Source organism: Salvelinus fontinalis, chromosome 13, assembly GCF_029448725.1.
Source record: "Salvelinus fontinalis isolate EN_2023a chromosome 13, ASM2944872v1, whole genome shotgun sequence".
NCBI classification, from domain to species: Eukaryota; Metazoa; Chordata; class Actinopteri; order Salmoniformes; family Salmonidae; genus Salvelinus; species Salvelinus fontinalis.
Genome location: NC_074677.1, coordinates 8,073,496 through 8,085,995, shown reverse-complemented (window position 1 = coordinate 8,085,995; position 12,500 = coordinate 8,073,496). Strand labels below are relative to the sequence as shown.

The window sequence follows — 12,500 nt, the reverse complement described above, 5'->3', positions numbered from 1 at the left end:
GTACGATGAGAGTCGCCCACCAGGAGACCGAGGCAGTCGGGAACATGAGATCATTCGTTTTTTGAAGAAGAAGACCTACAATGTTGTCTTTTAGATTGTGTTCATTCGGAGTGGGCTAGGTGTTCACTCTGTAATCTGATTTACCCAGGGATGTTGGTTGATTTAAAGAACCAATGTCTCCACCGAAATAAATGCACAGCAGTCTGCATCTTTTTTATAGCTTATTCTTTAATAGTGTCTCTCTCTGTCTCGCTCTCTCGCTCTCTCTCTGTCTCGCGCTCTCTCTCTGTCTCGCGCTCTCTCTCTGTCTCGCGCTCTCTCTCGCTCTCTCTCTCGCGCTCTCTCTCGCGCTCTCTCTCTCGCGCTCTCTCTCTCGCGCTCTCTCTCTCGCGCTCTCTCTCTCGCGCTCTCTCTCTCGCGCTCTCTCTCTCGCGCTCTCTCTCTCGCGCGCTCTCTCTCTCGCGCTCTCTCTCGCGCTCTCTCTCGCGCTCTCTCTCGCGCTCTCTCTCGCGCTCTCTCTCGCGCTCTCTCTCGCGCTCTCTCTCGCGCTCTCTCTCGCGCTCTCTCTCGCGCTCTCTCTCGCGCTCTCTCGCGCGCTCTCTCGCGCGCTCTCTCGCGCGCTCTCTCGCGCGCTCTCTCGCGCGCTCTCTCGCGCGCTCTCTCGCGCGCTCTCTGTCTCGCGCTCTCTGTCTCGCGCTCTCTGTCTCTCTCTCTCTGTGTCTCTCTCTCTCTGTGTCTCTCTCTCTGTGTCTCTCTCTCTGTCTCTCTCTCTGTGTCTCTCTCTCTGTGTCTCTCTCTCTGTGTCTCTCTCTCTGTGTCTCTCTCTCTGTGTCTCTCTCTCTGTGTCTCTCTCTCTGTGTCTCTCTCTCTGTGTCTCTCTCTCTGTGTCTCTCTCTCTGTGTCTCTCTCTCTGTGTCTCTCTCTCTGTGTCTCTCTCTACCTCTTTTTCTCGCTCTCTCCACCTCTTTTTCTCTGTTTCTTTCTCTCTCTCTTTTATTTTTCTTTCTTTCTCAGTAATTATCAGCCCATTTTAAGGCTTCCTTGTCTAGCTAAGATTATAGAATCCTTGTTAAATGTAGAACTTCGGTCTTTTTTTAAATCTGAGAAATGTATTTTGAATGTAAACCAATCTGGTTTGGTCATAGCACTATTACAGCCACTTTTGTTGTAACTGTGTTAGGGGTGGCAGGTAGCCTAGCGGTTAGAGTGGAGGGGCGGCAGGTAGTCTAGTGGTTAGAGTGTAGGGGGGGCAGGTAGCCTAGCGGTTAGAGTGTAGGGGTGGCAGGTAGCCTAGCGGTTAGAGTGGAGGGGCGGCAGGTAGCCTAGAGGTTAGAGTGGTGGGGCGGCAGGTAGCCTAGCGGTTATAGTGGAGGGGCGATGCGGCAGGTAGCCTAGCGGTTAGAGTGGAGGGGCGGCAGGTAGCCTAGCGGTTAGTGTGGAGGGGCGGCAGGTAGCCTAGCGGTTAGTGTGTAGGGGCGGCAGGTAGCCTAGCGGTTAGAGTGTAGGGGCGGCAGGTAGCCTAGCGGTTAGTGTGTAGGGGCGGCAGGTAGCCTAGCGGTTAGAGAGGAGGGGCGGCAGGTAGCCTAGCGGTTAGAGAGGAGGGGCGGCAGGTAGCCTAGCGGTTAGAGTGGAGGGGCGGCAGGTAGCCTAGCGGTTAGAGTGGAGGGGCGGCAGGTAGCCTAGCGGTTAGAGTGGAGGGGCGGCAGGTAGCCTAGCGGTTAGAGTGGAGGGGCGGCAGGTAGCCTAGCGGTTAGAGCTTGAGGGGCGGCAGGTAGCCTAGCGGTTAGAGCTTGAGGGGCGGCAGGTAGCCTAGCGGTTAGAGCTTGAGGGGCGGCAGGTAGCCTAGCGGTTAGAGCTTGAGGGGCGGCAGGTAGCCTAGCGGTTAGAGCTTGAGGGGCGGCAGGTAGCCTAGCGGTTAGAGCTTGAGGGGCGGCAGGTAGCCTAGCGGTTAGAGCTTGAGGGGCGGCAGGTAGCCTAGCGGTTAGAGCTTGAGGGGCGGCAGGTAGCCTAGCGGTTAGAGCTTGAGGGGCGGCAGGTAGCCTAGCGGTTAGAGCTTGAGGGGCGGCAGGTAGCCTAGCGGTTAGAGCTTGAGGGGCGGCAGGTAGCCTAGCGGTTAGAGCTTGAGGGGCGGCAGGTAGCCTAGCGGTTAGAGCTTGAGGGGCGGCAGGTAGCCTAGCGGTTAGAGCTTGAGGGGCGGCAGGTAGCCTAGCGGTTAGAGCTTGAGGGGCGGCAGGTAGCCTAGCGGTTAGAGCTTGAGGGGCGGCAGGTAGCCTAGCGGTTAGCGCTTGAGGGGCGGCAGGTAGCCTAGCGGTTAGCGCTTGGCGGGCGGCAGGTAGCCTAGCGGTTAGAGCTTGGCGGGCGGCAGGTAGCCTAGCGGTTAGAGCTTGGCAGGCGGCAGGTAGCCTAGCGGTTAGAGCTTGGCAGGTAGCCTAGCGGTTAGAGCTTGGCAGGTAGCCTAGCGGTTAGAGCTTGGCAGGTAGCCTAGCGGTTAGAGCTTGGCAGGTAGCCTAGCGGTTAGAGCTTGGCAGGTAGCCTAGCGGTTAGAGCTTGGCAGGTAGCCTAGCGGTTAGAGCTTGGCAGGTAGCCTAGCGGTTAGAGCTTGGCAGGTAGCCTAGCGGTTAGAGCTTGGCAGGCGGCAGGTAGCCTAGCGGTTAGAGCTTGGCAAGCGGCAGGTAGCCTAGCGGTTAGAGCTTGGCAGGCGGCAGGTAGCCTAGCGGTTAGAGCTTGGCAGGCGGCAGGTAGCCTAGCGGTTAGAGCTTGGCAGGCGGCAGGTAGCCTAGCGGTTAGAGCTTGGCAGGCGGCAGGTAGCCTAGCGGTTAGAGCTGTGGACTAGTAACCGGAAGGTTGACTAGTGGTTAGAGCGTTGGACTAGTACCCAAAAGGTTGCTGGATCGAATCCCCGAGCTGACAAGGTAAAAATCTGTCGATCTGCCCCTGAACAAGGCAGTTATTAACCTACTGTTCCTAGGCCGTCATTGAAAATAAGAATTTGGTCTTAACTGATTTGCCTAGTTAAATAAAGGTGTTAAAAAAAGGCACAGTGATGCCCGAAAACGTTGGTGATTTACCCAATCAATGACTATATATGTAGAGTGTGGAACTCTATTCTATGTTTAACACTTTAAACCCTAAAATAAAAATGTGCTGCTTTGTTTGTGGACTTGTCAAAGGCTTTTGATACTGTTGATCATGCAGTTTTAAAGTTGTCCTCGATAGGCCTGGGTTCTAACCCCCCCCCCCCCCTGTTCACGGTTTGATCATTATCATAGTGAAAGAACTCAGGCCGTCGTGAGATTGACAGGGTTATTAGTCCGAATTTCTCAGAAAGTACATATAGGTGTACCACAGGGGTCCGTTTTAGGACCTGTTCTCTTCACTGTTTTATATAAACACTATTGACCAATCTGATACAAATTTGTAAACGTAATCTATATGTGGATAATACTATTATGAATGCGGTTGATCTGGCTGTGTCAAAACTGTATACAGAAGTCCTTTGCTGATTTTTAAAACGTAAGAAGAAAATACATGTTTTTAAACTCTCGTAAGAATGTTTCACATGGACTACATGTTCGCTCATTAGATGGTTCTCCAATCGAACTTCTTCCCGTATATAAATACTGAGGCATTTGGATATTGATTTGATATTAAGAAAAAACACATAGATGATCTGGTTAAGAAGCTACGATTTAAGGGCCTCCCGGGTGGCGCAGTGGTCTAGGGCACTGCATCGCAGTGCTAACTGCGCCACCAGAGTCTCTGGGTTCGCGCCCAGGCTCTGTCGCAGCCGGCCGCGACCGGGAGGTCCGTGGGGCGACGCACAATTGGCATAGCGTCGTCCGGGTTAGGGAGAGTTTGGCCGGTAGGGATATCCTCATCGCGCTCCAGCGACTCCTGTAGCGGGCCGGGCGCAGTGCGCGCTAACCAAGGGGGCCAGGTGCACGGTGTTTCCTCCGACACATTGGTGCGGCTGGCTTCCGGGTTGGAGGCGCGCTGTGTTAAAGAAGCAGTGCGGCTTGTTTGGGTTGTGCTTCGGAGGACGCATGGCTTTCGACCTTCGTCTCTCCCGAGCCCGTACGGGAGTTGTAGCGATGAGACAAGATAGTAATTACTAGCGATTGGATACCACGAAAATTGGGGAGAAAAGGGGAGAAAAATAAATAAAAAGAAGCTAAGATTTAAAGTTGTCTTCTACAGAAACAGATGGTGCCTTTCTCTAAGCAGTAGGAAGCAGATTATTCAGTCAACCTTTTTATCTGTTCTTGATTTATGGTGATTATTATTTATCAAAGTGCAGCTGCTACTACTCTTAAACCTTTGGGATTCCATCTCCCATAATGCCCTTTTGTTTTGTTACTGGTGACAGTTTTGATACCCAGCATGTATCAGAAGGTTGTCTAGGCTTCGCTAGATCTCTACATTTACTTGTTTACAAAGCACTACTTCATAAACTTCCGTCTTATCTAGGGCTCCCGAGTGGCGCAGCGGTCTAAGGCACTGCATGTCAGTGCTAGATGCATCACTACAGACCCTGGTTCGATACCGGGCTGTACCACAACCGGCCGTGGTCGGGAGTCCCATAGGGACACAATTGGCCCAGCGTCCTGTTAGGGGAGGGGTTTGGCCGAGGTAGGCCGTCATTGTAAAATAAGAATTTATTTTACTAGGCAAGTCAGTTAAGAGCAAAGGTTAAATAAAAAATATTTAACTTTGCTGTTGAAGTATAGACACCTGAGTTGGTTAACCCGTTCACAGGGTTGGTTAACCCGTTCACAGGGTTGGTTAACCCGTTCACAGGGTTGGTTAACCCGTTCACAGGGTTGGTTAACCCGTTCACAGGGTTGGTTAACCCGTTCACAGGGTTGGTTAACCCGTTCACAGGGTTGGTTACTTCTTGAGGTTCCTAGTGTCTACACCAAGCTAGGTACATCTGCTTTTAGTTTGAATGCACCATATTGCTGGAACAAAATTCAAAATAGATTTCATCTTGATGTTGTGATGCCGTTCAGGCAATTTAAATCATTGACTGTGGACTTACTTGTGGAGGAATGAAACTGTTTTTCTGGGTAAATTGTGATGTTTTATTTGTGCTTCCCATTACTGTGTTTTTGAATTTTTATATGTATATTTGTATAATGTGTATGTTGATATTGTATTATACAATATATTATTATTGGAGAAAGATATGTGTTCCCTTTTTTTAAATAAATGTTAAATAAAACATCTTAATTCTCTCTCACAAACACACACAGAAATGGCAGGACATCATAAAAGAGGTGAAGTTTCTCCAGAGGATTCAACATCCCAACAGTATAGAGTACAAGGGCTGCTACCTACGAGAAAACACAGCATGGGTAAGACACACACACACACACACACACACACACACACACACACACACACACACACACACACACACACACACACACACACACTGGACTTTTGGAGGACTACTACCTAGAACACACACAATAGCTCACACACACTTTCTTAGCCCCTTTCTCTTAATGTTCTCTGTGTTCTGTGTTCTTTGTTCTCTGTGTTCTCTTTGTTCTCTGTGTTCTGTGTTCTCTTTGTTCTGTGTTCTCTGTGTTCTGTGTTCTCTGTGTTCTGTGTTCTCTCTGTGTGTCCAGTTAGTGATGGAGTACTGTCTGGGTTCAGCCTCTGATGTTCTAGAAGGTAAGACATTTTTCTTTTTTTAAACAACAGCTGTTCTATTGGACATGTATTCTACCGCATCAAGTCGTCAACTTAGACTGTGTGTTTTGATGGCGTCACGCTCAACTTGTTTAATTCTTAGCAAATGTTTTCTGAAATATTCTCTCACCTATAGTTCATAAAAAGCCTCTTCAGGAAATGGAGATCGCTGCCATTACCCATGGTGCTTTGCAGGGTTTAGCCTACCTTCACTCCCACAACATGATTCACAGGTGAGGGTTTACCTGACAGTTTGAAGGATGGTGATTACATCACACCTACTAACCCAGTTCTATCTCTATCTATCCCTCCCACCTCTCTCTCTATCTATTCCTCCCTCCCACCTCTCTCTATCCCTCTCTCTCTTTCTCCCTCCCACCTCTCTCTATTTATCCCTCCCTCCCACCTTTCTCTATCCCTCTCTCTTTCTCCCTCCTCTCTCGCTCTATCCCACTCCCTCCCACCTCTCTCTCTCTATCCCTCTCCCTTCCACCTCTCTCTATCCCACTCCCTCCCCCCCAGAGACATCAAAGCAGGTAACATCCTACTGACGGAGCCAGGGCAGGTCAAGCTTGCTGACTTTGGCTCCGCTTCCATCGCTTCCCCAGCCAACTCCTTCGTGGGGACGCCATATTGGTGAGGGACAGCAGAGACAGACAGTCATGGGGGTCTACCAGACGGCAAGCTTTGACCACATGACAGTTTTTAATTCTACCTGTTCCATTATGCAAAATGTTCAATGATTGTAATAGACCCCGCCTCCCCCCTTTCTGCAGGATGGCCCCAGAGGTGATCTTGGCCATGGACGAGGGCCAGTATGACGGAAAGGTGGATGTCTGGTCCCTTGGGATCACCTGTGTAGAACTAGGTAAGTGGGTGTGTGGGTTTTCCATTGTTTATATGTTTAACATACTGTGTGTATTAGGGTTTTCGTTAGCCAGTAATTGCCAGCCAATAAAGGTAATTTGAAAACCTTCCCACTTGCTGGCCAACAGATTTTCTCGCAGAGTTTTCATTCAATAGGGTATTTGGGAACATTTTATCTGAAGCCATCCCTTTTAAATATCATGTACCTTTCTTTTTAGTTTTGTCGATCGACTCACTAGAATATATGGAGAGGACGGGTTCAGAACATTAGGAATCAATGACAAGAAAGCCATCTAAGTACATGCATATTCTTCTTTTTCAACACCAATTGCTAGATTTAAAAAAAAATAAAAAAAATAAAGTCAGATTGTGTATATTTTGAGGGTTCGGAAAGTATTTATGAATCATAAAAAACAGGTTTGGAGAGCCTTTAAACACAAAAGAAACCAGTGGTTTGATTCATTCAGAATTTTTAAAATATATTTTTTATTTACCTTATCCTCAAAATGGCCACTATCAGTTCTTCAAACCTGTACAATAAATAGTAAGCTATACCCTCGTCTATTGCCTGCACCAACCATGGAACTGGGTGACGACACCGTCAAGTATTGCGCCGTTTGTTGGGTTCAAACTGTGTTACTGCTTGGTCTGCGCTCCATAAGGATTTCATTAGCCTACATGTCTTTAAAAAAAAGAAATCTATATATGATCAACTGTTACTAGTGATCCTCAGCAATAACCACACGGCCGTGAAGGCGTTTACAGAGGTGAACGAAACCAATAGAATTAAACGTAATGATAATGTAGGCTATACCAACTGAAGGGAACTAACAGTAAATTGGCAGTTTAAATATTTTTGTGGTTATTAGGCCTACTGACGGTCGATAACGCTAGTTAGCATTGGCTCTTGAAACGACCTCTTAACTTCCCTCATACTGGATACAGAGACATAAAAATAGTATCCACTAGTTCATCTGACTCGGGGGGGAAATAGATAAAAAGGCCTTATTGCCAAAATCCTGAAGTATCCCTTTAAGCTTTAGCTACTGCAGGCCTATGATATAAAGGCTGTGTGCAACAGCGCTCCAACTGACTCAGTTGAACTTGAGGTGAGGTAGAATGTTTTTAGGCTTATCAGAGGTACTCTTTTATAATCTAACAATATAATGATCGTCTTTTATAAAAACATATTCTGATTTGGAAAATGAACAAATTAGCGTCCTTCGGTACATTTTATATCTGTATAGCAAACGCCCGTAGCCAATCTGACAAGGTATAAAGAACTGCTGTAAGCATACCACCGGCGTATCTATCTCTCTCTAGCTCTACGTGGCCAGGCCGAAGTTTCTCTTCCTTTTTAAATATTAATATCATACAGTGGATGCTAGTACTGCTTTTTAATTTTTTACCAAACTTTTTTTATTTTTTTTAAACCAAACATTGAGATTTGCAAAAACACTTGGGTGAACTGTTTGAATCATAGAAGTTGAATGACTTAAACTGTCTTCAGAAACTATTCACACCCCTTATTCCACATATTGTTGTGTTACAGCCGGAATTGGATTAAATGGATATGGATTAAATATGTATATTTTTCCGTTTACCCATCCTACACACAATACCCCATAATGCTAAAGTGAAAACATGTTTAGAGAATTTTTTTTTGCAAATTTATTGAAAAATGAAATGTATACATTTCTCATTTGCCTGAGTATTCATACCCCTGAGTCAGTACTTTGGCAGAGATTTACAGCTGTGAGTCTTTCTTGGTAAGTCTCTAAGAGCTTTACACATCTGGATTGTACAATATTTCCCCATTCTTCTTAAAATTCTTCAATCTCTGTCAAATTGGTTGTTGATCATTGCTAGACAACCATTTTCAGGTCTTGCCATAGATTTTCATGTAGATTTAAGTCAAACTGTAACGCGGCCACTCGGGAACATTCACTGTCGTCTTGTTTAGTAACTCCAGTGTAGATTCGGCCTTGTGTTTTCAGGTCATTGTCCTGGTGAAATGTGAATTCAGCTCCCAGTGTCTGGTAGAAAGCAGACTGAAACAGATTTTCCTCTAGGATTTTGCCTGTGCTTAGCTCCATTCTGTTTCTCTTTTATCCTGAAAAACTCCCCAGTCCTTGCCGATGAAAAGCATACCCATAACATGATGCAGCCACCACTATACTTGAAAATAATGGAGAGTGGTACTGTGTGAGGAAAGGTTGTACTCTACGGATGATGTCGAGCATGAACCTGCAGTAACGAGTCACTGCTTTGATGTTTGCAGAGACCAATTGGGTGTTCTCCAGGGTCACACCAAGGTTCTTTGCACTCTGGGTGGGGGACACAGGAGTTGTCAACCATGATGGAGCGGTCTTGTAGCGGACAGGACTTTCCCGGGAGGAAGGAGCAGCTCAATTTAGTTGAGCTTGAGGTGGTGGGCTGACATCCAAGCTGAGATGTCTGCTAGGCATGCAGAGATTTGTGTCACCACCTGGGTGTCAGAAGGGGGGAAGGAGAAGAGTAGTTGAGTGTCATCCTCATAGCAATGATAGGAGAGACCATGTGAGGATATGACAGAGCTGAGTGACTTGGTGTATAGAGAGAAGAGGAGAGGTCCATCCTCATAGCAGTGATAGGAGAGACCATGTGAGGATATGACAGAGCTGAGTGACTTAGTGTAAAGCGAAAAGAAGACCTGGAGGGTTGTTGCAGTGAGATTAGTAGGAGAACAGAGACCTGTAGGGGGGTTACAGTGAGATTAGTAGGAGAACAGAGACCTGGAGGGGGGTACAGTGAGATTAGTAGGAGAACAGAGACCTGGAGGGGGGTTGCAGTGAGATTAGTAGGAGAACAGAGACCTGGAGGGGGGTTACAGTGAGATTAGTAGGAGAACAGCCTCTAGTAAAGATGAGGTCAAGCGTATTGAATGCCTTGTGAGTGGAAAGGGTGAGGGCAAAAGAGGAAAGGAGTGCAAAGAAATGAATTGAAGTCTGGCGTTTGGAGGTTGAAGTCGCCCGGTACAATGAGTGGTGAGCCATCGTCAGGGAAATTAGCTTATCAAGGTGTCAATCTCTCCGAGGGCACTTGGTGGGCAATAGGTGACGACAATGTTAAGTTTGAGTGGACAAGTGACAGTAATGGCATGGAATTCAAATGAGGAGATGGACAGGTGAGAGAGAGAGGAGATGGACAGGTGAGAGAGAGAGGAGATGGACAGGTGAGAGAGAGAGGAGATGGACAGGTGAGAGAGAGAGGAGATGGACAGGTGAGAGAGAGAGGAGATGGACAGGTGAGAGAGAGAGGAGATGGACAGGTGAGAGAGAGAGGAGATGGACAGGTGAGAGAGAGAGGAGATGGACAGGTGAGAGAGAGAGGAGATGGACAGGTGAGAGAGAGAGGAGATGGACAGGTGAGAGAGAGAGGAGATCTCCAGTTAAGAGAAATGAGTAGTCCTGTGCCGCCATCACGACCAGATGCTCTTGGTCTATGAGAGAACACATCCGATGAGGAGAGAGCAGCTGGAGTAGCAGTGGTTCTTTGGGGTGATCCATGTCTGTCAGGGCCAAAAAGTATACACTGGGAACTCCACATGGGTTGTGCTTGCAGGGTACACTAAATTTAAAGGGTTGCAGCCAAAGGGGTTGGCGTGTCTGTGAAGCCTACAGCGAGAGGAGCGAACGGGTATAGAAAACACACACACATACTCGCCGAAGCTTCAAAAGAGAAAAATGAGATCATCAGAAAATAACAAAGATACTCAAGTGACAGAGTGGTGTGGAGCCTTCCTCTCTTTTCCTTCATTTAATAACTCTGCAGAACATCTTTTGTTTCGATGACAGTACCGCCTCTTGACAATACTGCCGCTTACAGATGCCGCCTGAAAAAACAGTGGAGACTGAATTATTAGCGCTAAATGCCTAGCACTAAACTCACCATTGGCCTCATGGTAAAATCTCTGAGTAGTTTCCTTCCTCTCTGGCAACTGAGTTAGGAAGGGACGCCTGTATCTTTGTAGTGACGGCGTGTATTGATACATCATCCAAAGTATAATGAATAACTTCACCATGCTCAAAGGGATATTCAATATCTGCTTTTTAAATGTTTACCCCATCTACCAATAGGTGCGCTTCTTTGCGAGGCATTGGAAAAAACCTCCCTGGCCTTTTGTGTTTGAATCATTAATTGTGGACAGCCTAAGCCCTATACGTCTATGCATGCAATGTCTTGATGCATTTAGTGCTCAAATCTCCATGAGATGGTAGTTTTATTATTTGGGGAATGTTAAAAACCAAGGAAACAATAAGCAATAAAGTTTTTCAGATTTGTAACTCATGAAAAAGCCTAGTGTTTTTTTGTAATTTGTTATAGGCTGTTTTTAATTAAGGACACGTAAATTGGAATCGTTTGGCCCAATATTCCTTGTTTGATGGCGCTGGCTACGCCAGGTTGGAGCTTTCCTTCTGGCTCTTTCTACTCTTGGACCTGAATGCATATAGATGTCTGGTACATTCAAATCTTCCCGGTTATGTTGTCCTAACGGAAACCCTGGTGTGTGTGTGTGTGTGTGTGTAACTCCTCCTGTCTCCTTGTGTGCAGCGGAGAGGAAGCCTCCTCTGTTTAATATGAACGCTATGAGTGCCTTGTACCACATAGCGCAGAACGAGAGCCCTACACTGCAGTCCAGAGACTGGTGAGTGTTACACACACACACACACACACACACACACACACACACACACACACACACACACACACACACACACACACACACACACACACACACACACACAGCCCAATATCTTTTCATAAGTAGATAGCCTTGTACCACATTAGCTGTCATTTCTATCATAGGTGGATTTTACTGTTACTTTAATTGTCTTGCCCCTGATCTCTCCCCCTCTTTCCACCCCTTTCCCTCCTCCCTCGTTTCCTGATTTTCCCCCCCCTTTCTTTTCCTCCTCCCTCGTTTCCGGTCTCTCTCTTCGCAGGACGGATTACTTTAGAAACTTTGTTGATTCTTGCCTTCAGAAAATCCCCCAGGATAGACCCCACTCTGACGATCTACTGAATGTGAGAACACTTTCAATTTTTTCCCCCCCGACTTAAACAAGATAACCTACCCTCTCCTTAAACACCTTTCTCCTTCCTTCCTTCCTTCCTTCTTTTCTCCTTCCTTCCTTCACTCTCTCTCCTCCCCCTGTAGCATGTGTTTGTCCAGCGGGAGCGTCCAGACTCTGTTCTGATGGATCTGATCCTGAGGACCAAAGAGGCGGTCAGAGAGCTGGACAACCTGCAGTATCGTAAAATGAAGAAGATCCTGTTCCAGGAAGCTCACAACGGACCACAGGCTGAGACACAGGACGGGGACGAGGTCTGTGTGTTCGGGGGGGGGGGGTTAGGGTGAGGGTCTTGTTCCAGTTGTGATTTGTAGTCTCCATACCATCAGTTCTAACCAGACGCTTATCACACTATCTGACCAATCTCTGTCTATCTGCCTACGTCTCTTGTCTCTCTGTGTGTGTGCATGTGTATGTGTGTCTCTCTCCGTGTGTGTCTCTCTCCGTGTGTGTCTCTCTCTGTGTGTGTCTCTGTCTCTCTGTCTCTGTCTCTGTGTGTCTCTCTGTGTGTCCCTCTCTGTATGTGTGTGTGTGTCTCTGTGTGTCCCTCTCTGTATGTGTGTGTGTCTCTCTCCGTGTCTAGGAGGTGGAGCACGGTGCAGGGCGTACAGACACAGTGAACAGTGTGGGCAGTAACCAGTCCATCCCCAGTATGTCTATCAGCTCCCAGAGCAGCTCAGTCAACAGTCTGAATGAAGCAGCACAGGACGACCGCAGTCATGACGACCGCAGTGAACTGGACCTGATGGAGGGAGACCACACGGTCATGTCCAACAGCTCTGTTATACACCTCAAACCAGTGGGTCACACACACACACACAC

The 12,500-nt window shown here is 47.4% G+C and overlaps 1 protein-coding gene across 3 annotated transcripts in view; it reads left to right on the top strand.

Annotated features, from left to right (window-relative positions):
• LOC129868029 (serine/threonine-protein kinase TAO1-like) overlaps positions 1-12,500 on the top strand; it is an 83,017-nt gene that overhangs the window by 44,625 nt on the left and 25,892 nt on the right. For all 3 annotated transcript variants that reach the window (XM_055941598.1, XM_055941597.1, XM_055941596.1), the window contains 9 exons: positions 5,253-5,354; positions 5,634-5,679; positions 5,834-5,930; positions 6,220-6,333; positions 6,474-6,565; positions 11,158-11,251; positions 11,550-11,631; positions 11,765-11,932; positions 12,262-12,477. In XM_055941598.1, the coding sequence (XP_055797573.1) occupies positions 5,253-5,354; positions 5,634-5,679; positions 5,834-5,930; positions 6,220-6,333; positions 6,474-6,565; positions 11,158-11,251; positions 11,550-11,631; positions 11,765-11,932; positions 12,262-12,477 (1,011 nt within the window). The remainder of the gene's footprint in view (positions 1-5,252; positions 5,355-5,633; positions 5,680-5,833; positions 5,931-6,219; positions 6,334-6,473; positions 6,566-11,157; positions 11,252-11,549; positions 11,632-11,764; positions 11,933-12,261; positions 12,478-12,500) is intronic.